The sequence below is a fragment of the Bos indicus x Bos taurus genome, chromosome 2, assembly GCF_003369695.1.
Source record: "Bos indicus x Bos taurus breed Angus x Brahman F1 hybrid chromosome 2, Bos_hybrid_MaternalHap_v2.0, whole genome shotgun sequence".
NCBI lineage: Eukaryota > Metazoa > Chordata > Mammalia > Artiodactyla > Bovidae > Bos > Bos indicus x Bos taurus.
In genome coordinates this window covers 21,769,926-21,795,187 of record NC_040077.1, presented here as the reverse complement: position 1 = coordinate 21,795,187, position 25,262 = coordinate 21,769,926, and the positions used below count along the sequence as shown (strand labels likewise).

Below are 25,262 nucleotides of genomic sequence, written 5' to 3'. Positions count from 1 at the left end.
ATAGAAGGGGAAACAATGGAAACAGTGAAAGACTATTTTTGAGGGCTCCAAAATCACTGCAGATGGTAACTGCAGCCATGAAATTAAAAGACACTTGGCTCCTTGGAAGCTATGACAAACCTAGACAGCATATTAAAAAGCAGAGACATCACTCTGCCAACAAAGTTCTGTCTAGTCAAAGCTATGATTTTTCAGTAGTCATGTATGGATGTGGGAGCTGGACCATAAAGAAGGCTGAGTACCGAAGAATTGATGCTTTTGAACTGTGGTGTTGGAGAAGATTCTTGAGTCCCGTGGACTGCACGGAGATCAAACCAGTCAATCCTAAAGGAAATCAACCCTGAATATTCATTGGAAAGACTGATGCTGAAGCTGAAGCTCCAATACTTTAGCCACCTGATGCAAAGAGCTGACTCACTGGAAATGACCCTGACGCTGGGAAAGATTGGAGAAAAAGGGGATGATAGAGGATGAGATGGTTGGATGGCATCACTGATCCAATGGACATGAATTTGAGCAAACTCCAGGAGATAATGAAGGACAGGGTAGTCTGGCGTGATACAGTCAGTCCATGGGGTCGCAGAGTTGGAAACGACTGAGCAACAAAGGTAACTTTAAGGAAACCAAGAAGAGTTAAGGACTAACTTAGGAGGCCATATAAAAAACATTAAGTTTTCATAACTCACAAAAAGGCTCAAGCCATAGCTATGACTTACCAGTCTCCAAGAGTCTAAATATTAGGGGGAGAGAAAGTGAAAGTGAAGTCGCTCAGTCGTGTCTGACTCTTTGCGATCCTATGGACTGTAGCCTACGAGACTCCTCCATCCATGGAATTTTCCAGGCAAGAGAACTGGAGTGGGCTGCCATTTCCTTCTCCAGGGGATTTTCCCGACCCAGGGATCAAACCCACGTCTCCCACATTGTAGACAGACACTTTTATCACCTGAGCCACCAGGGAAGTAGGGGGAGAGAGGATGACTTCAAATAGAAGGGGAAAATATGGAGCAAAAAGCAGAAGATGAAAATTACAGATCCAAATCATTGAACATAAGGTATGATATAAGTATTTACTAGTGAGCTGACTCTTTCAGAATGGGTCCACAAAGTTAGTTAGACAGCAACATGGGAAGGCCAGATTATCCCATGACAGCCTCTACTTGCTTGGGACCCCAAATGCTGTGACCAACGAGATCAGCAGAGTTGATTTCTGTTCCATGAAGCTAATGAATGGGGATCTTGCCACCAATGATTATTTCCTCACCAAAATTCTAAAGGCTCTAAAATAGCAATTGTGAAAGAATTTCTAGTAGCTTCCTTTTCAAACCCTCAAACCAGTGATTTAAGAGTTATTTTATTTATTTAATTGGCCCAGACACAGAAATCTTCCAAAACTTCAGCTGGCTTGGAAAATTATAATTTGGTCTTCTGTTGGCCTGGTTCTTTGGAGCTGAGGAACTGATGTTTATCTTCCATCTTCCTCTTTCCATCTGGTTTTCCCTAATGGCTTTCAATTACTAATCCTTTCTGTGGGTGATATTATTGAAGGACAGATGAGATTCACACAAACAATTTCCTGGGTCACATTTGAATTTTCATCAATTATTTCAAGCATGAGATTTTCTGGTGGGGTCTAGCTTGTCCTGACACATGACTGGTACTGTGAGTTTGGGGAGATGCCCTCTGCCATGTCGGCTTCTTTGAGCATATCCCTAAAGATGTGTCTCCATCCACCGCCCTTCACAAGCTACTTCATGTCACAAAGACAATTTTTCTAAAATTGTCTAGAAAATATATATTTTATATATATATCATATATCAGATGGTATATCTGTGGAATGAAGAATGGCGTTCCCTGCTGCACAGAGACATTCTAAAGATTCTGAGAGCAGGGGATACCCTACTTTCCCGTCAATTTGACTGTGACTAACACCTGCCATGGGACCCAGCCCAGGTCATAGAGGAATGGCAAGGGAGACAGCTGGTGATCAGAAGAGGGCTGGCTCAGTGCTCCTGGCTCAGGTTCAAGACTCCAGCAGAGCAGAGAAGATCTTTCTCCCTGCACATAAGAACTCTCTGTCATTGTTACAGATTAGTCCTTATTACAGATAAGAAAGCAAAGAGTCCACAGTGATAGAATTTAACTTCAACAAGTTTACAGTATTTTGCAATCACTACTACATACCAACAATTCCTTTGTAGCCCGTATTTCCCTAAAAACACATGACCTGAAAAACATTACAACTAAAATGACAGTCTTATTAAGAGACTCCACTTTGTGATGAAGCGAGTAGGAGCCTTTGGATGTTATCTTGTGAACTCAGAGGGCCGATGAAGCACTGAAAAGACAGATCTTGAAGAGTATCCTACACATGCTGTTTCTAGTGAAGATGGGGGAACAGTACTGAGACCATGAATCGGCATCTGGTTGGTGATCACTCTGAGCCTAGAGGGCAATAACGTGTCACGTACAAGGAAGGCCACTTTACAAAATCTCATTAATACTCATAACCACCAGTGCAATGGAATCCATAGACCTACTGTAGTCTTTAAAAAAAAAAAAGGTCTATGGATTCCATTGCACTGGTGGTTATGAGTATTAAAGGCTACAGCAGACTGAGATCTAGGGAGATTAAGGGCTTGCTAAGAACACACATATCTGTATATATATACACTGACCATGCCAGCTTCCAAGTGGCACTAGTGGTAAAGAATCCGCCTGCCCATGCAAGAGACGTAAGAGAAGCAGGTTTGATCCCTGGGTTGGGAAGATGGAGGAAATGCCATTTTTCCCCAGGAGGAAATGGCAACCCACTTCAGTATTTTGCCTGGAGAATCCCATGGACAGAGGAGACTGGTGGGCTACAGTCCCTAGGGTGGCAAAGAGTCGGACACGACTGAGTGACTTAGCATACACCTGATCACGCAGGCTCTTTCTTTTAAAAACTGTACTTGGTTTCTTAAGAAGGTCATTGAGAAGAGGACAAACCCACTATGAGAAGTTCTGTATGGAAGTTATAGTCTCCTCATAAATTACTCAATTGATTTTTTAATACAAATAAGTGACGCTGGGCCCATGCGGCAGTTCTCTAAGGGTCTGTTCTCCCTGAACAACTGATCCTAACCTTGAACCAACCACACGAGACACCTGACAAGGGGAAGAGGGATGGACGAGGATAAAGGCAGAGTAAAGGAGAACAAGAGGAGCATAGCGTGGGGAGGAGCAAGGAAGAAAAAGAGGCCCCAGAGGCCAAGAAAACACAAAATCCAGTAATCAAATGGTTTTCTTCAGACTGTTTCATGCTGCCCACTTCTCTGATATTGTTACTTTTATAATGATTAAATTTAAGTTTGGGTTTCTTATGATTCTACATTGAGATGATACAGAAACAGAAAATGTGCTCTATGTATTTTTAAGCAAAGTAAAAACACTGGGAAGAGTGGCTTTGTGGGAGACTAAGACAATTAGCAAACCAGACAGTCCATGCTCCGTCTGCTTTCCCAGGGGATAAAAACTCCTGTCACTTTACGAAGCTAACTAAAGAATTCCAGCAGTTATAGCATTTTTGGTAGGGCTTTCATTTCAACAAAGCTCTGTAATACGTATGCAGTCTAGGGATCCCCAAAGAAGTCTTTGAAAAAAAAAATTTAATGTACAGGAAATTCCTTAAATTATATACACACCATATATACATACCATATATACCATATTTTACATATATGTTTATATATATAAACATATCAAGAATTGCACTCATTCCAAAATTCTAGGGAAGGGAAACATGTATATACACACAGACACACATAGGTTATTTAGCTTGGTGAACTTCCATAAAACCAACAAGCTGATTTTGCCCCCTCTTGCCATCACAGGCTATCCTTATATATGAGACAGGTTTTGAGCTTAGAGGATTAATCCAAAAGGAAAGAGGTTCTGGCTACAGTCAAGAGTTCTGACTGACTGTACGGTTTTTGAAATGCAAACTATGTATTTTATTTGACAACATGCATTATTAACAGTTACAGGAGACATTTTCAAAAGCATGGTTTTGGAGAATGTAAAGCCACATTACTAGTAAGTGCAGAATCATCACAAAACCACTGTGTTCTGCCATAGTCCAGGACCTGTTGAAGCAAGTGCACTATATTCACTACTTGGAAGAAGAAACTGTTCTCTGTGAGGGAAGGCGAGGGTGGGATGATTTGAGAGAATAGCACTGAAACATGTACACTACCATATGTGAAAGATGACCAGTCCAAGTTTGATGCATGAAACAGGGCACTCAAAGCCAGTGCACGGGGACAGACCAGAAGGATGGGATGGGGAGGGAGGGGGAGGGGGGTTTGGGATGGGGGACACATGTACACCCATGGCTGATTCATGTCAATGTATGGCAAAAACCACCACCAGAATATTGTAAAGTAATTAGCCTCCAATTATAATAAATATTAATTATTAATATTGTTAATAATAATTAAAAATAAATAAACAAAACAACCTTTTAGAGAAAAAAAATGTTATGGCCATAAAGCCATCCTGCCAGGGCTTCCCTGTTGGCCTAGGGGTTAAGAATCTGCCTTGCAATGCAAAGGACACTGGTTCAATCCCTGGCCCAGGAAGATCTCACATGCCACAGAGCAACCGAGCCTGTGTGCTACAACTACTGAACCCATGCACTGCAACTACTGAAGCCCACGTGCCTAGAGCCTGTGCTCTGCAGTAAGAGAAGCCAACACAATGAGAAGTGCGTGCTGCACCACACAGAGTGGTCCCTGCTCACTCACTGCAACTGGAGAAAACTTGTGTGCGGCAATGAAGGCCGATCACAGCCAAAATAACAAATAATAATACATGTTAAAAAAAAAATCCATCCTGTCAACCTTCCACAAAAGCTCAGACACTCAACTTAAATACCTTAAGGACTGAAAAAAACACATGTAGAATTCTCATCCTTCAATTCTAGAACAAAGAAAGACCTTAAGAGATCATCTGGCTCAAAACTTCCCAAAGTGGGTTTCATGAAACATTATTCTCCAAAATGTTCTGAATAGGGGTAAGGTGACTCAGATAAGTTTGGGAGAATTCTTGAGTGTCACAATGCACATTAGGGATTAGCAAAGCTGTACAGTCTAAAGAAAAGAAATGATTAAGCTTATTTTTTTTAAAAAACTTCATTTTTATCAAACCTATTTGAGCACAGAACCCTTTCTGCAGTATTTATTAAAATCCTGTAAACTACTGTTTTGTAGAAAAACCCTTGTCTTATATATTGAAAAAATGAAGTTCAGACAGGTTAGGGATTTGTCTCAAGGTCATACAGTTAGTAGATACACTGGAAACAGATTTCACCTTTCTAGACTTCACTTTAGTGCTCTTTCCTGTGCTGTGTTCTCATACAAAGCCTGTGCCTCCAGAAGGATCACAGACTATATAAACCAGACTGTGGATGTCATCTAGTCCAGAGCCCTCTTATTTAAAGGGGGAAACACAGTCTCAAGAGAGGTGAAAAAAGCTTGCCCCAGTGACAATGCCTGTAGCAGAACCTAGCTCTTAATTCCAATGCTCGTATCCTTTCCATAACAGTATACTAGCTCCTGCAAAGCCAACATCTTCCACCTCTGAGAAAAAGGAGTGATGGATAAGGGGATTTAGCTATTCAGGACCCAGTAAAATATTTATCAAAGTGCACTTGTGTCAGTAGGTATTTTAAACCATTTAAACATGATTATCTTTACTTACAAATGTCATCCACTGTGACAGGGAATCAATGTTTCAAGCTGTTGAACAGGTCATCATCCCTGCCCTGTTGGATGACACCTGTAAATAAAATAAATCTAGTTTTGAGTGAGTAGATTTTAAGACAACTAGATTTAAGATGCATGCAGCTTAAAACAAAGAGTAGTTTTTAAGAGATGATTCTTAATCAAGGTTTGCTGAAGAGAAACACTTTCCAGGGCCAGCTATTTCACTCTATGCCACTGGCCTTCAGCACAAAAATCCAGGTAATGATAAAGGTAATATTGCCAGAATATAGAGGGCATCATGGCTCTTAGAACTAAAAGCTTCTTTCAGGCGCTAGCTATACCTCAGTCTCTTGCCTCTGTGAATATTATTTTCACTGTGTAGGAGGGGCAACCAAGGCACTATGAGGTTAAATGACTAGCCCTATGTTAATGTTAAATAACTAAGTGTCTTTAACTTGAGTCCCTTAATGTAGAAAAATGTATACAGAACACATCAACAAAGTTTATCATTAGGCTGACCCAATTTGAAAGACTTACAGACATTTAAAAAAATATTTTACAGATGTTAACTTAGAATATTCTAGACACATCTTCATAACATAATATCAGTGCTAGATATTTAAATACAAGCATTACTAAAAAAATGCCATGAATGAAAAATAAAAATGAGAAAATGGGAACTCGAGTGCAAAGAACAATATTAAATGCAGCATGCACTTAGGATTCTAAATTCTGGTTACTTCCAAAAAAGATCTGTAGTTCCCAACAAATTTAAGTATATGAAAACCATTTGCTATAGTCTATAATTTAATATGTTGGTTTCTCTGTAGCCACAAAATGCCACTCTAAGATCTGCCAGAAATTAAGATTTAGGTTGGACAATGCACATTTGAAATTTCCATTCTGTACCTAAATACTCCAAGATAATGGAAAGCGTTCAATATTTTAGAATCCTGCCTTGAGGTAATATGACTGTCATAGTAACATTCCCCTCAAACTCACGTTGAGTGCTTACTTTGTGTTACAACACAAAGTGTCTGATTATTTTATACATACTATCTCAGTCAATCCTCCAAAGCTGAATATTATTACAATTTTACAAATAAAGAACATTAAAGCACAGAGAATTTAAGTAACTTGCTGAAGTTCACGCAACTGGTAAAATTTTAGAATTTACGCACAAATCTATTTGGTGACAGAATCAAGCTCAAATCACTATACAATACATTTATTTAATATGGCAACTTAAGATACTCAAAAATATAAGAATTCATTAAAACAATTACAATTAGAAAACATAAAACTTTCCCAACTAAATCCCACACAATATTAAATATGAGGAAATTCTCATTCTTTTTCTTGGGGGATTAAAGGGAGACTAGGGACAATTTTCAAGGTAAAATTATTTTAATGCCAAGGAATTAAAGGTTCTGATGTTAACCTTAAATATATTACAATTAAGACAAATGAAAACCTTAAACTGTCTTTCATAATGATAGAAAAGTATATCTTCCTGATTTACTTTCTAAGTCCATAAAGAGGTAAATTCTCCTGTTACTCAAGACTGATTCTCAAAATAGTGTAACAGTTATTGAAAAACTGAATTTAACCATGTATATTTAAAAATACATGTTATCTATCAATGTTCTAAAGAAGAAAACTAATTATAAAGTAAATTACTTTTAAAGAAAACAAACTGATAGATAATGTAACCCCCTTAATTTTTTTATGTAATATAGCTAGTACAAGTTATGCTTCTGATTAAGACTCAAACTTTTTTACTATAAAATTTGTTGGCCATTTTTCCAACAAATTTTTAAAACTGTAAAACTGATAAAACAAGAAATAATCAGGAGTACAAAAACACACCTGCCATATTTTAACTGAGTAAGAATCAGATATATGCAAAACTCAGCATCACAGAAACTACACATTAAGGAAAAGGCACACCCTTTCCAAAGCACCATGGAGAAGTCAATCTCTTCTGGCAATAATGGTTTTCTTATAAGGACCCCAAACAGAAGAAGATAAAGTGTGGTTTCATGGTAGCTTACCCTTTTCTCTGACACCCCATCCTGGCCTGTAGAATCTTTCTCATCAAGTGTCTCTTTCAGGACTGGCATATGTTTTTGGTATGCTGGCTCTCTGTTTAAGGTTGTGTATCCTATGTGCTCATAAATTGGGTTTATCGTCATCTTGGCAATGTATTCTGCTGCCTTGGTTTCAATATAGAGAGTAATCAATCCATCAGTCACCAGATCGTGGATGGACTCAAAGCGCTTCTCCCCAACAAAGTGCTTTCCATCGTAGTAGAGCCTGAAGTTTCTGGTTTGACTTCCAAATCTGCCTCAATGAAATGGGAAAGATGTTTTTAAGAAAAGTAAGCAAGTGAATCCTTTCCGAAAAAAAAATTTAAAACTATTGCTTTGTGTGTGTCTTCTTTGTTTGTTTAAATAAACTGTGGCTAATCTCTATGAATCGTCTGGAATATGGAAAGTTAAACTTTTGAACACAAAGAATGAATTTGCAACAATGAGGGATAATTAGACCAAAGCAGGCCTACCCTAGAAGGTAAACTTTGTTCTTATTTATCTTTTTAAGCAACTTCATTATGACTCTAGGAAAAACAGTGGAAAATAAACCTCATATACTATTAGAACACAGTCAATAATCAACTGGTCAACTATATATGATATTTCTGTATTAGCATGTTCTTTCCAAGTTGATCAGTAAAAGTATTCAATATACTTCGGATCCCAGCATTCATGTCTTTTAGTGGGAAAGCACCACTAAGGGCTCACCTAGGTGTGATGCCAGCAATCATTTAAAGAAGAGCTGATTCCAGAACCTGAGTCATAGGTAGAGCAAGATGGCACAGAAACACACTTATGCTATTTTGAGCCGTGGGTTAAGGACACGCTCTTCTCTTTTACATAGTCATCCTTCTGTCTGCATGCTGAGTCTGGGCAAGAGATGCTTGGAATACATACAGGGCATATAAGTCATAAACTACTGGACTCGAGAAATTCTATTTTTACTTCAGAGTCACATTTCACTGGCATTTAAAAAAAAACTGAAGAAGAATGGTTTATGATAATTTCAGTATTTTGCTTCCTGCGGTAAACCTCAGAAATGGATCCAAGTTGGCACAACTAGCCTAATGTCCTTCCAAGATGACAAAGACAAGAACATGCACTGACTTTAATAAAAGCTGATGCCAAAAGGCACTAAGGGCCATCTCACAGTCTCTGGAAGATAGCCCTGGGTGAGCCTAATTTAAAACCAAACAAATCAGAAAGGATATATTTAATTTCACTGTTAAAAATACACAGAACAGAGATGAACTAAACACTAAATTAATAGCTGTTTAAGTGTTTAAATAGAACTGCAAACTTATGCAACAATACTATTCTGGTATAGGTTACATTTCAAGAAGACAGAAGTGAGAATTTTCTTAAGATTTCAGTTTAAATGTGCCCTACAAAATGAATCATTTTTTTTTTTTAAATAATGGCCTGAGGTATCTCTGATTCTGTCATTCAAATTAGACTTTAATAGTTATTTAATATAGAACCCAATATTCTATACATGCTGGTCCTTCTTCTAAAATAAAACTGATCTAGCTTTTGGTTCTTTAAAAGCAATTAAATTTTAGTTTATATTCAAGTGAATGATCCATATAATTCCACTTCCCATTCTCATTTTCCTCTAACGTTAAAGAGATATTTCTCCCAAGTAAATTTCCCTTATGATGTATGTCTAAAAAGTTGGAAGGTAAAATTTCTATACCAAAGTTAAATATACACTTTTTTGAGTTAAATGCACTGCTTTTATTATTTCCTCTTCACTAATATTCATTGTTACTGCAAAATAAACATAGAAAGCCACTTTATAATTTTTGTAAGGTTCATACAGCAATAAACACAGTATTGTTTAACATTAAGCTCTTTTATATTTCACTTGCATTCAAGGCAGTTCAGTAAGGGATTAGACCATTTTATTCCACAGGGGCTTAAGATTTTACAAATAAGCAGTTTCACAATGTGCATGGCACTTAAAGACCATCTAAGCAACGGTGGCAGGTGTTTGTCACTCAACTGTCTTCTGAAATCTGCTAAGTATGGGAGCAGAGGGCAGAAGGGAAGATGGCTGAACTGGCCTCACAGGGGTGGGATGGTTAACTGAAAAAGTGGAAATCTAAGGTTAGACTTCTTGACCTTTTACAATGAAGCTCTTTCCAAGCCATTCAAGGAGGGGTTTCCTGGCTACTTCTATGTTATTGGGCAAAAAAGTCTAAGTAAGTTTGTTCTCAACTTAGTGACTTTAAGAGATTGTGTGCATGATTCCCAACTTCCAACACAAAGACAAGACGAAATGCTGAATTTTACAAGTTTATCTTTAGGTGGTTTTCTAAAAAATGATTATAATAATATATATGACCTTATTCATATACAGAAAAGTTACATTTCTATACAGTGATACATGAAACCAAGTCAGTCCAGTATCCCCCTCACATTATGAAAACCAAGAAACTCAATGTTTAACAAGATCTAACATATACACTCAAACCCACATAAGATCTGAGTTATTGTTTATGTCCCAGTACAAAAGACCTTTGCAGTCTTGAAAGAGGGTTTGGACAGGGGAAGGCAAGTCCTGGTTCCTTTGTGTTTAACAAAAAACTTCAGGCTTTTGCATCAGACAAATTAAGTTTATATCCTGGGATCTGCCACTCAGTGAGGAGATTTTGGGAAAATCATTCTTCAGATTCTGCACCAAGATACAGGAATAACATTACTCTATACAAAGTAACATTACTTGACTGTGAGGATTACATAAGAATATTTAAGATAAAGTTACATACAGTTAACCCTTGAACAACACAGGTTTGAACTGCACTGATGACTTGGGTTTTTTCAACAGTAAATCCTACAGCAAGCACTACATTATCTGAGGCTGGCTGAATCTGCAGATCTGATAGTGGATATCACAGATAGAGAGGGCCAACTGTAAGTGATATGTGGATTTTCACTGAGCAGAGAGTAGGCATCCCTATTCACGACACTGTTCAAGGGTCAACTGTAGATAGTAGGTTCAACTGCAGTCTCCCGTCTCCTTTGCTAGCTTAGACTTCTGCAGAGAATAACAGAATGATTATCAAACAATAAAGTAAAACAAAAGTTATTCAATAATAGGTACTGAAGTAAAACTGGTTGTGTAGGAACATCTGCACTGGTTGACTTTACAGCCAATGAAAGGCAAAGAGGAGTTCCTTGTGAGTTTTTTTCACTCAGGATGCCCCAGGTTTATACTATGTGGTTAACTGAGTGGAACTATAAACAGAGCACAAAGAGGGGAGGAGAGAAGCTGGAAGAGTCCTTCCACAGGGCCTTGGGAGTTAGGTTTCCAATTTCAGAGAAAAGAGGTCAGTATATATACTTGTATTGAAAGCAGGATGTTTTAAATGGACCCAGCGATAACTCTGGTGGCTCAGACAGAAAAGAATCTGCCTGCAATGCAGGAGACCTGGGTTTGATCCCTGGGTTGGGAAGATCCCCTGGAGAAGGGAATGGCAACCCACTCCAGTATTCTTGCCTGGAGAATCTCATGGACAGAGGCACCTGGCAGGCCCTGATCCATGGGGTCACAAAGAGTCAGACATGACAGAGACTAACACACACACACACACACACACACACACACACACTGAACTCTTGAAAGCAGAGTATTAATTTGTAAAACCTGTTAATGCTAAACCATTTTCCCTTAATGTTTATAGGAAAATATTCTTTTCATCTTTTCATATATTCACCCTCTGCTTCTGCCCTTATTTTTAAATAGCTGTTCATTTTTTGATGAACGTGTTCAAAACTGTATAGGTCCAACTCTCACCTAGATAGAGTTCAACAAGATGAAAATTTGTTTTCTCCAAAGTGGCACTGCAGCTAACAGAAAAGAAAGACCAGAATAATCTGTTCTGTACTGCTACTGCTATACATAATTATGACTTTCTAGAAAGAATGCCTTTTTATCCAGTGACTTCAGGTTTTGGTTTTCATGTTTTGAAAAACTGTTTTAATGCTGTGCCCATTTACATTCAGATGAATTTCAAAATACATAATTCTAAGAACTTTAAAAAGTGAACAGAACCCTTAATACCATCCTTTCTATTTTTTAGCAAGTAAACTGCACTTACAAAAGAAAAACTCAGTCTAGAGGTACAAAATGATGAAAACAGATACAAAGAATGACCTTTGGGGTCTTACTTTACTTTTTTCTGAAATAAAGAATTAGTTGTGATTTGAGCCCAAAGTATTGGGAAGTATCTCTTCAAAGGAAAGCTCTAAGCTAACAGATGTTTCCTGTTAACAAACAGAAAACAAAACATATACAACACATTTATCTAAGTTAACAATTAAATGTTAGAACTATTTCCAGAAACCAACATACAAAAACAATTTTATTTATCATAAATACATATTTGTATATTTTTATTAGAGTCAAAGAAGCTAGTAGTAAAATATCTCATAAATTCTTCTAATCATAAACATACTCTTGGAAGAAGGTTAAAAGAGAGACAAGAATATGAGGAGGCGTTCACTTGAATACTAAAAATGAATTTAAATTAACTAAGAAAGGCTGAGGGAGAGAGAACATAGCTATACACAGTTTCAAAATATTTTCTCCATCTAAAACTTTTGTTAGGATACTACTTTTTTCCTATCTTGCTGTACAATTCTGGATGGCAAAATGGGACAAAATATTAAGATACGTGAACTCAACGATGATATTCCCTTGGCAAAATAAATCATCTTGAGGAAAGGAGCAGACCAGTATATCTAACTAAACCTTCAAAGGTGGCACCAGGCAGCTCTGGAAGGTGGAACTGATATGGAAGAATTATTGCAGAAGATCTGTTTAAGAACCAGATATGCCCTCACATTCCCCAATCTTGTCCCCTTCCCCACACAGGTGGAAGACTTGAGCTCTGTTCTCTGGATAGCAAATCAAGGAGATTTTGAACTGAGGAACACCAGACAGATTGGAAAGCAGAGATATCATCCTGTAAACTAAGTGAGTTTTAAACACTGAAGACTGAGACTTCATCTCTCTTTCCTTAAAAAAAGAATGGAAGATTCTTCCCTGGGAAATCTTATCAGCTCAGCTGAAAACACATAAAATAGAGACATCATCCTATATTTGAGAGGCTTCCCTCAAGCTCTCAGAACTACTAGTGAACTTTTTAGTTTTTATTTGCCTCAAGATATTTTCTAATTTCCTGTGTGATTTCTCCTTTGACCCAAGAGTGTGCTGTTTAATTTCTACACGTCTGTGAATTTTCCATTTTTCCTACTGCTTGACTTCTAATTTCATTTCACTGTGACTGGAAGATTTTTGGTATGATTCAGTTTTCTTACACTCCTTAAGACGTGTCTAGTGACCAACATGTGATATATGGATGTTCTCTGTGTGCTTGAGAAGAACGTGTATTTTGATGCTGTTGGATGAGTGTTCTGTATAGGTCTGTTAGGTCCAACTGATGTATAGTGTTGTTCCAGTCCTTCCTTTTCTTTCCTGTCTAGTTCTATTCATTTAGTGCCAAATAAACTTAAATTATGAGCAGTAGGCTGAGGATCAACTGATATCTGAGGAAAATCTCTTTGATGAAGGATAAAGGCAAACAAATGGAATCAAAACAAGCTGAAGAAACAAACCAAAAGATGACAATATTTTTTAAATTATCAGTATGCTAAAAGAAACAAAGTAGGAAAGTTCATATTTCTATTCTTGAATAGGATTCAGCAAGAAGTATTAGGATGCTACAGAAAAGGAACAATGTAGAATACAAAAATAAGCAGAAAAAGAAAATGTAACATAAATGAAAAATTTAAAGAAGAAATAAAAGATAAAGTTGAGAAGATATTTAAGAAGAACAAAATGACAAACAGATGAAAAATAGAGGAAAAATAAGATAATCAATCCAGGAAGTCCAACATCTAGGTAACAGGAGCTCTGAAAAGAGTATGGAGAAAATAGAACGGGAAGAAATCTAAAAGGTAATTCAGGAAAATTTATCACAACTGAAGAATAAGTTTACATAATGGAAAAAAATAGGCCCACATCAAAAGGGTAAACATGAAAAGATGCTCAAAGACTGGTCTAGTAAATACAAATTAAATCTTCATAATGGTGAGCTTTTGTAACTCAGACATATTAGCCACTGGCAAGGACATAAAGCAGCTAATAAAACCAATACCTGGCATACTTTTTAACAAAATGGTTTAAAATGATCCAGTAAATCTGAATATATGAAAAAAAAATCTGAATACATGTATACCTATGACATAATTTTATTCCTATGTAATACTCCATACAATATAAATGACTATGTGCTCTAGGAAAGAAATACACAAACAATGTGTATAAATACACAGGAGCAATGCTCAAAATGCCTAAACCTTGAAACCACATTAATTCCCAATACAACAAAAAAAATCCTGTGGTATACATACTGTGGTGGTTAATTTTCTAGGTTAACTGGAAGGGTGTTTTCAGATGAGACTCACATTTAAATCAGTGAACTTTGAGTAAAGCAGATTACTCTCCATAATTGGGTGGGTCTTAGTCAGTTGAAGACCTAAATAGAACAAAATGACTGGCCTTGAAGCAATTTCTTTCTGAGGGAATTCTCCAGAAGACTGCCACTGGACTTTGCATCATCTGCTCTCCTGGGTCTCAGGCCTGCGTGCCCACACTGCAGACTTAGACTTGCCAGCCTCCATAATCATGTGAGCAGGTTTCTTGAGGTAAGTCTCCTTCCATATACATACACATCCTATTGGTTCTGTTAGGAGAACCCTGACTAATACAATAAAATACTATACAACAAGGAAAACATATATGCAACAATCTGAATGAATTTAAAAAATATGTTGGGAAAAAAATAACATGTCACAAAACAGCACATACAGTGTGATTCAATTATATAAAGACCAAAAGCAGGCAAAATTCAACTGCATTATATCAGAATGTGTATGTGGATGGTAATTCTATAAACAAAAGCATGAAAAAATAATTATAAAGTGAGTCTAGTGGTTAACGGCAGTGAGGAAAGTAGAGATAATTATAAGAAAGCAAAACATAAGAACCTTCTGGAAAGTGAAGTGAAGTCGCTCAGTCGTGTCTGACTCTTTGCGAACCCATGGATTGCAGCCCAAGACACTCCTCTGTCCATGGGATTTTCCAGGCGAGAATAGTGGAGTGGGTTGCCATTTCCTTCTCCAGGGGATCTTCCCAACCCAGGGATCGAACCCGCGTCTCCCACATTGTAGGCAGACGCTTTGCCGTCTGAGCCACCAATGGTAGTCCAAAGTCTGGACTACCATTAAAGTATAATACTTGATTGGTAGGGATTATGTAAGTGTATGTATATTTAAATGTAATCTATTTTAATACTGTACACATAAGTTTTATGTATTTTTATATGGTTTACTTTATAGTAAATTTGTACAAAGAAGGAATTCTCTGGTAGTCCAGAGACTAGGACTCTGCACTTCCACTACAGGCGACACAAGTTCAACCCCTGGTCAGGAAACGAAGATCCCTCATGCCACCATGATATGGCAAAAATATTTTTTTTGTTTAAAGAATAAAAGCATAGAACATAGCATCCACACGAAACTCAAAGGCCTTACCTTGAAAGAGAAAGCAACAAGAAACAGATTCCTTATAAGTGCTTTACATGGAATCTAAGAATATAAATTTAGTAAGAGAATTCAATGCTCAGCTTTTAAAATAGTGACATGAAAAAGATTATACAGCTGAGAGAAACTAAGTATCAAAATACTATTACTATAAATCCAATAAATGACTAGAAATGGTAGGGCATAGAATCAACAAGACTAAAAATGGCGGCATGGAGGTAAGACCTGAAGAAACATACTCAGAGTAGTAAAATAAAACAGCACATCAATTATGGGGTAGACGACACACACAGAGGGCTTCCCAGGTGGCTCAGACAGTAGAGAATCTGCCTGCAATGCAGGAGATGCGGGTTCAATCCCTGGGTCAGCAAGATCCCCTGGAGAGGAAATGGAAACCCACTCCGATATTCCTGCCTGGGAAATCCCATGGACAGAGGAGCCTGGTGGAGCCCCCCTACAATCCAGGGGGGCCATGAAAGAGTTGGACAGGACTAAGCCACTAAACAACAACAAACACAGAAGATTAAGAAAATACAACATTAAAAAACGCCCCTGAGGTTCAGATGGCAACAAACAGAACAGAAAACTTAGGCAGAAATATAATTTGGGAAATATTCCAGGAGGAAAAGAACTAAATCTCAAGAAGAAAGAGTACACTGTCTGATGGATAAGTTTATTAAAGAATTATCAACATTAAAATATGTCCTAGTTTAAGCTACTAAATTTGAAAAACAAAGAATTTTCAGATCACCAGGCAGGAAACAGTCCATATAGGGGTGGAGGGTGGGGCTGGGGGGGAGGAGGAGGAAGACTGTTTCCAGATTTCTCTACAGTAACAATAAATGTCAAAAAACAGAGATGTGATAACCATACAGTGAGGATACTCTATCCAGACAAGCCATTCTTTAAAGACACCAGGAAGACACTCCTGATAATAAAGGCATATGTTCATTTCAAAAACAATGTTTAGAAGTCAATGAATGGGGCCTTCCTTGGTAGCTTAGCAGTAAAGAATTCACTTGTCAATGCAGGAGACATGAATTTGATCCCTGATCCAAAAAGATCCCACATGCCGCACAGCAATGAAGTCTGTGTGCCACAACTACTAAGTCTTGCTCTAGAGCCCAGCAGGCACAATTATGGAAGCCCATACGCCTTAGAGCTTGTGCCCTGCAACAAGAGAAGTCGCTGTGCAGTGAGAAGCCAGAGCACGACAACTAGCTGGTAGCTCTCGCTCTCTATAACTAGAAAAAAGCCCACATGGTAATGAAGAGCCAGCACTGCCAAAAATAAATACATAAAATTTAAAATATATGTATACACTTTAAAAAATAAGTCAGTGAATGATAATATTAACTTGGGGTATTTTTAAATATTGATACCTTTTAGAGTTCCCTAGTGGTCCAGTAGCTAAGACTGTGAGCTCCTAATGCAGGGGGCCCAGGTTTGGTCTCTGGTCAGGGAACTAGATCGCACATGCTGCAAGACCTGGCACAGCCAAATAAATAAATATTTAAAGTAAAAGGTTGATATCTTTAAGAAATGTCTAGGATTTTACTTATATTAATAAATGACCATCCCTCACAAAGGAACTACATGTATTAGAATTTCACTTCCATGAAATCCATGAACCTTTCTTATTTATGAACTGCTGGATGAATTCCTCTATGTCTTTAGGATACCAGTTAACAGAACTATTAGAATGAAAACAAATACAAGCGAAGACTTGATAAGGAGGGTTGGTCTTGAAGACCTGTCCCACCATACTAACTGGTCTTCAAGAGGCCCCCAAAGTTCCTTAAATGCAGGGAGAAGCTTATCCCCTGGTAAAATCTCTTTACCATACAATTTTAGTGATAGTATTTTGAATCTTAAATTTGTAAAATCGCTCTTTACTCATCTCTTCCTCCTGTACCTACTCATTCTTCAGTCAGTTCAGTTCAGTTGCTCAGTCATGTCCGACTCTTTGAGACCCCATGAATCATAGCACGCCAGGCCTCCCTGTCTATCACCAACTCCTGGAGTTTACCCAACGTCATGTCCATTGAGTAGGTGATGCCATCCAGCCATCTCATCCTCTGTCATTCCCTTCTCTTCCTGCCCCCAATCCCTCCAGCATCAGAGTCTTTTCCAATGAGTCAACTCTTTGCATGAGGTGGCCAAAGTACTGGAGTTTCAGCTTTAGCATCAGACCTTCCAATGAACACCCAGGACTGATCTCCTTTAGAATGGACTGGTTGGATCTCCTTGCAGTCCAAGGGACTCTCAAGAGTCTTCTCCAACACCATAGTTCAAAAGCATCAAATCTTTGGTGCTCAGTTTTCTTCACAGTCCAACTCTCACATCCATACATGACCACTGGAAAAATCATAGCCTTGACTAGACCTAGGACCTTTGTTGGCAAAGTAATGTCTCTGCTTTTGAATATGCTATCTAGGTTGGTCATAACTTTCCTTCCAAGGAGTGTCTTTTAATTTCATGGCTGCAGTCACCATCTGCAGTGATTTTGGAGCCCAAAAAAATAAAGTCTGACACTCTTTCTACTGTTCCCCCATCTATTTCCCATAAAGTGATGGGACCAGATACCATGATCTTAGTTTTCTGAATGTTGACTCATTCTTACCAACCCCCAAATTCCTCATTCTATCATAATCTCTTATTAATTAATGATCATTATACAGAATGTCAGGGGTAAGTCAATGGATGTCAGAGTCAAAAACATGCACAAGTAACACTGCTTTCCCTTGTAACAGAGGCAGTGATGTGTTTTATACTGACAAGTGACGCAGTGATGTTGTGTTTTATACTGACGAGTGACGCAGTGATGTTGTGTTTTATACTGACGAGTGACGCAGTGATGTTGTGTTTTATACTGACGAGTGACTGAGTAAGACTGGGAAAGATAATTTACTTAGGTATATGTCAGTATCATTACTCCTGAAAGAAGGTATATGTATAAGTTTGCACCATCACAGAAACATGTCTCAATTTCAATCAACTGTTCAACTTGATAGCTAACTAAAGTACAATGAAAGATTTGAAAATGAGAATATGTTAAAATAAATGCATATAATACAATGAAAAATATATGAAAGAAAACCAGGTGACAATTTTCTGGAACTATAATATTAGCTTGGCAAAGCTATTAGTTAATAATGTGCTTTCACTGAGCCTTACCTATACCTATTGGTTCATCTGCCGATCACAAAATAAAAATGTATGTTGAATGAATAAAGTATAAGAACTCCGGCTTCTCCTACTTTAAAAAAAACCTTAAGATTGAAAGATAAAACTCTGGAGACAGAAAAGATCTTTGTGATTGTCCTGTTGTTGTTCAGTTGCTCAGTTGTGTCTGACTCCTTGCGACCCCATGGACTGTAGCACCAAGCTTCCCTGTCCTTCGCTATCTCCTGGAGTTTGCTCAAACTCATGTCCATTGAGTCAACGGTGCATCCAAGCATGTCATCCTCTGTCATCCCCTTCTCCTCCTGCCCTCAATCTTTCCCAGCATCATGGTCTTTTCCAATGAGTCAGCTCTTTGCATCAGGTGGCCAAAATACTGGAGTTTCAGCTTCAGCATCAGTCCTTCCAGTGAATATTCAGGGCTGATTTCCTTTAGGTTTGACTGGTTGGATCTCCTTGGTGTCTAAGGGACTCTCAAGAATCTTCTCCAGGACCACAGTTCAAAAGCATCAATTCTTTGGTGCTCAGCTTTCTTGATGGTCCAACTCTCACATCCACACATGGCTGCTGGAAGGCCTGCAGGTCCCACCCAGACCTTGAGATACAGAATCTTGTTAACAAGATTCTGAAGTGATTCTTATGTGGATTAAAGTTAAGAGAAAGATAAGTCTACTCCAACTCCCTCATAATATAGATGAAACAATTAAGAGATCCAAGCTCCTAAAACTGTAAAATAGGCAGGCTAATATACACAAACCAACAATTCCAAAGAAAACAAATTTTTAAAAAACCCAATCCATTGTTTAGAGACTGCTTTACAGTCTCTCCCTGGAAGCCCAACCTGATTTCATGTACGCCATTCTCCCCAAGCATCTCTAAGCATGATTGAATCAATATGTTCCCCCAGCAAACTTATCAACTTTCTCATCTCTTCCACACCTTTAGAAAGTCATTCCTATCTAATATCCCTTAACAGAATCACCACCTACCCAGTCAACCCTGTCAAAACTTTCATAACTACCTGAGAGTCTTCGAACTCCCTCTACATTTAAACTTTATTTATTGATCTTTTTGAATATATGTAGACTCCACCCATTCTTCCTACAGCTACCAAGGTTTATCCCAAGACAGATCCTATCACATCACTTTCTGTCTTAAAAATTGTTAATGGTTCATTACAGTTGAACAGACTGAGTAAAGACTTCATTAATACTTTCCCTTAAGTTGACCAGCTATATGTAAAAAAAAAAAAGTATACTAAAAAATGCATGTAACAACAGAATTGCCAAAATATTAGCGGATTCCTAGAGTTCTGTCTGGTGTAACACATCTCTCAGTGTAATGATGTGGATAACAAGAACTCCTTTCCATATCAACACTGGGAGTAAATAAATGAAATACAATCTTCTAAATGTAGTAAATCAATTATAGTATCTTCTGTTACCCTCAGTTTTCATTTTACTATTAAATCAGAGACAGTATTGTGTCTAGTCAATGCTCAGACGGTAAAGCGTCTGCCTACAATGTGGGAGACCTGGGTTCAATCCCTGGGTTGGGAAGATCCCCTGGAGAAGGAAATGGCAACCCACTCAGGTACTCTTGCCTGGAAAATCCCATGGACGGAGGAGCCTGGTAGGCTACAGTCCATGGGGTCGCAAAGAGTCGGACACGACTGAGCAACTTCACTTTCACTTACAGAAAAGTATCGTACACACATCATAATCTTATCAAAACCAGGGAAGATCTGGAAACATCAGTCTATTTGTATAACAAAGACAGATTTGGCTTATTCAAGAGTTGGTGACCAGTCCCACTAAAAGTTTATTAAAATATTGTTTCCAAGAGCCTATAACTTCAGGATAAAGTCACACTACTATAAAGGTTTACAAAAGCATGGAGTTATATATATGTGTTAATGCTTAATAAGTGTGGGGGGCAGTACAAACACAAACTCACATGTTCATATATGTTTTCCAGCTTCCTACTATTTAATTCCTTTAAACAACAAAATGTTTTTATTTAGTCATTTCTGTATAAACTACACAATACTAAGTATTACAGACTGTGATTCAATGTTTTTCTTGAAGGTTCAGGTTTATTACAATGACTGTACTACTAAAATTTTGGTGTCTGAATACAGAAATATCACAGAGGCTATTGTAGTGTATTGAGTTGCCTTACCCTGATCTACATGGCCCCTAATTATTGAACTTACAGTTCTTAAATCTAACTTTATATTTTAAAAATCTGGGACTTCCCTGAGGATCCAGAGGCTAAGACTGAGTGCTCCCAATGCAGGAGACCCAGATTTGATCCCTGGTCAGGGAACTAGAACCCATTTGCCACAACTAAGAACTGGTGCAGCCAAATAAAAAAAATAAATACAAAAAAAATAAAAATTCTTCTTTGCAGGTTATCACCTGTGCTCATCTTTTAATTCACTACTTAATCTGCAGTAAGCTTGGAAAAAAGACACAAGGGTTTAAAAATATTTTATATAAAGCTAGATTAAATAGATTATAGTGGGGATTCCTGAGCATTCTTTCACTATAAACATACAGGCTCTGTGCAACTATTTAGCCCCTCAAAGGCACTTCCCAGCCTCTTGGCTATACTTTGGAGACCTGGGGTTACCAACCGTCTGACCATCAGATAAGTAGGATGCTACTGTAGATGAGCAGAGACTGGCCTAAATTTGCTTATAGCTTTAAGTTTATTACCTAGAGGTCATTAACAATCTGCAAATTACTACATTAAATGTATCATAAAATGCCTTGCTTTAAAAATCAATTTATTAATATATAATTTATGGACAATAAACTGTACCCATTTAATGTGGATAATTAAAAGAGTTTTGACAGATGCTATTACCACAGCCAAGATTCAGCAACATTTTTAATACCCCCAAAAGTATCTTCATGTTCTTTTGTAGCCTATACCTCTATCTCTTGTCCTACTCAATGACTTATTTGCTTTTGGTCACTATAAATTTCTATTGTTTTATGTAAATGGAATCACACAGCACAAACCCCTTTGTGTTTGAATGTCTCAGTTCCTACCAAGAAGATTCACTTTAAACTGATGGATATTGTTCTCATAAGATTTTAAATACAACTAGACCAGGATTTTAGTTATGGAAAGCAATAAAGCAAATTTGTAATTGCTTTGTTTCTAAAGTTGTTCTTAAATATTTTAATATCTCCAACAATATTAGGCATCAGATATAATCAACCTGCTGGCCAGAAAAAAAAAAGAATCATCAATATAGTTATGGTTGGTACTTGTTGACTTTTAATGGCTAGTAAGAGCTTAGAATGTAATACATAATGTATCTGTATGTATTCATTTTAATAACACAATTTAATATTTGAGTGTTATGTGCAACACACTATGTATGCACGCATGCTGAGTTGCCCAGTTGTGTCCAACTCTTTGCAATGCCATGGACCGTAGCACACAAGGCTCCTCTGTTCATGGGATTTCCCAGTAATCCCATACTGGAGTGACTTGCCACTTCCTACTCCAGGGGATCTTCCTGACTCAGGGATCAAACCTGTACCTCTTGCATCTCCTACACTGGGAGGCAGATTCTTTACCACTGAGCCACCTGGGAAGTCCCACACACTATGCATTATCCCAAATAATCCTTCCAATACATATGAGGTATTACTATTATAACTCATTTTATGATTAAAAAAACTGGGCTTTAAGGAGATACATAATTTGTCCAAAGTCATACAGAAAATGCTGGAACCAGAGTTTGACTCCAGGACTGTCTGACTGCAAAACCATGTTCTGAACCATTGACCACATACTGATTTAAAAAAACAGGTCCAAAGCCCAATAATTAGGTCAAATGTATTTCTAAGAGTAATACAGCTAAGCAAACAATAAATAGAGCAATAAAGCAATAAATAGAACAAAAAATGGATTTCTTCAATTCCTTATTTTTATAAATAACTATCATAGGGAAGTATTCTAAGTCTGAAAATTATCCAATGCAATTTTATTAAATTAAATAAAAATTTGAAGAAACCAACATGAAGAAGAGTTATTGCCCTGGAGAACCTCAGTTCACCTGTAAAGATAAACAGACATGTAAATAGATTATTACTGTGGATAGTACCTTGTTCCTAGGGATACTCAAGGAATACATGAAGATCTTTTCAGAAAATAAACTAAAAACCATGTGATCAACAATATCAGGTATCAATGAATCATTAGAGACTGAAATATAACCCTGAACATTAGGTACCATTCATAAAAATAAAAACAACTCAGCCATAAATAGATTTCTGCGTGAGCCTAAAAACCTGGCAGCAAACATCTATTAGAATCCTTAGGGAAAATTTCGAAAGATCTAGCAAGAGGAGTCAATCTGTGGCTTGGAGAATGACCACAACTGATAGTGGAAGCAGAGCCAAAACCCAACACAATTGTCTGAAACAGGCAGATGGGGAGCAGGAGGAGAGAGGAACGCTCACTGAGAAGGATGACAAGAGCCATAGGGCAACTATTTTAATCTGGGGATAACATGAGACATTCAGAGGAGGGTTGTTCTAGGCTCAGGGAAAACAGGACAATGTAAAAAGTGTGGGTAGGTAGGATGACAAACTAGAAGAAGCGTTTAACATATTTAATGAGATAAGCATGTGTGTAAAAGGTACCCAAGAACAACATGGAGGAACAGGAAGTTCTAGCCCTCATTCCCTCAGAGAGACACAGAATTAACAACAATTTATGGACCAGAAGTCTTTTATGAGAACTCTAAAAACTGTTTAAGAAACTGCAGTAGCCCCAAGTGAGTGCAAAACCAAGAGCTGCACTGTAAGCAGAGTTAAGAAGAGATGATGTATTTTATCCATGATTGCCCCTTCCCCAAGTCAGCACAGCTCAGCCTGGCTTGTGACTTGTCTAGGTTACACCTAGAGGTGGAGGAGGAGGCACGAGAAGAGGACAAGAGTGGACCTGTGTCTAGCATTCTGGCTTTTCAGAGGGTTGCCCAAGGGATGGGCTACTATCTCGCCTGATTGTGTCCTAACAGAACTGGTACAGTCTGGATACCTGGGGCAGGGTGGTGGGGCTGAAGGCAAGGGAGAGTGAGGGTAGCCTGCTACCGCATCAGAGGGCCTATGGTGTCCCAGACAGACAAGAGAAGGCGCCCAACTTGTTGCTTCGCCCTCAGTGGTGAGACAGAAGAGTGGGCAAGTGTCCTGTGCTCCAGTTTCTCAGATATTCACTCACAGGGACTGGTATTAGTCTTGCCTAATTTGGGCGTGTACAGGGAGCTGGCATACTTTGGATGCCCAGGGGCTACTGAAAACAAAGAGAGCAGGATAACTTGCTCCTGTAATACCAGAGAATCTGCTGTATCAAGACTGACACCAGACAGCACAAGAGATTACAAAGTCCTAAAAAAAAACTGACAAGCGTCTTTAACAGGGAAACCACACACACACAAGCCTAAAGAAGTCACATCTACCCTCAAAAGGTGTCCAAGGCCCTTATAACCTCTACCTGGGAAGACTGGTGAAGGGCTCCCTCTGAATGAAGTCAGTCTAAAGTCTGAGAGAAATGGCTGCTTTACACATGCATAAAACTCAAAGAAAATCATACATTACATGAAGAATCAGGGAAACATAGCCCAATCAGCAAAAATAAACCTCCCAAGTAAACCAACCCCAAATAAATAAAATTAAAAAATAAAAGCCACACTACTCAAAGCAATCTATAGATTTAATGAGATCCCTAGCAAATTACTCATGACATTTTTCATAGAACTAGAATAAATAATCTCAACATTAATATGGAACCAGAAAAGATCCAGAATTATCAAAACCATTCTGAGAAAAAAGAACAAAGCTAGAGGAATAACCCTCCCAGAGTTCATGTATTATAAAGCTACAGTAATCAAAACAACATGGTATTGGCCCAAAAGCATACCTATGGATCAATGGAACAGAAGAGAGAGCCTAGAAATAAACCCACACACCTACCGTCAATGAACCTTTGACAGAGGAGGCAAGAACATACAATGGAAAAAAGACAATCTCTTTAGCAAGTGGTGGTGAGAAAGCTGTACAGCCACATGTACATCAATGAAGTTAGAACATACCCTCTCGCCATACACAAAAGTAAACTCAAAATGGTTTAAAGACTTAAATTTAAGACACAAGACCATAAAACTCCTAGAAGAGAACATAGGTAAAAGAAATAAAAGCAAAAATAAACAAATGGGACCTAATCAAACTTACAAGCTTTTGCACAGCAATAGAAGCTTTTGTAAACAAAAGGACAATTTACAGACTGGGAGAAAATATCTGCAAATGATGCAACCAACAGGGATTAATTTCTAAAATGTATAAATAGCTCATATAAATCAGTAACAATTAAAACAAACCATCCAATTAAAAAATGAGCAGGGCTTCCCTGATAAGGCAGTGGTTATGAACTCACCTTGCAATGAAAGGGACACTGGTTTGATCCCTGATCCGGGAAGATTCCACATGCTGTGGAACAATTAAGCCTGTGTGCCACAACTACTTAGCCCGAGCTCTAGAGCCCACAAGCCGCAACTGCTGAAGCGTGTGCACCTAGAGCCTGTGCTCCACAACAAAGAAGCCACCGCACTGA

At 38.0% G+C, this 25,262-nt stretch overlaps 1 protein-coding gene across 4 annotated transcripts in view; it reads right to left on the bottom strand.

Moving 5' to 3' along the window:
• CHN1 (chimerin 1) overlaps positions 1-25,262 on the bottom strand; it is a 202,448-nt gene that overhangs the window by 75,839 nt on the left and 101,347 nt on the right. For 2 of the 4 annotated variants that reach the window (XM_027557164.1, XM_027557171.1), the window contains exon 7: positions 7,797-8,085. The exons of 1 other annotated variant lie outside the window; for it this stretch is intronic. In XM_027557164.1, the coding sequence (XP_027412965.1) occupies positions 7,797-8,085 (289 nt within the window). Of the gene's footprint in view, positions 1-5,737; positions 5,762-7,796; positions 8,086-25,262 lie in introns of those variants that run through there. One more of the 4 variants, XM_027557188.1, reaches the window with a different exon arrangement.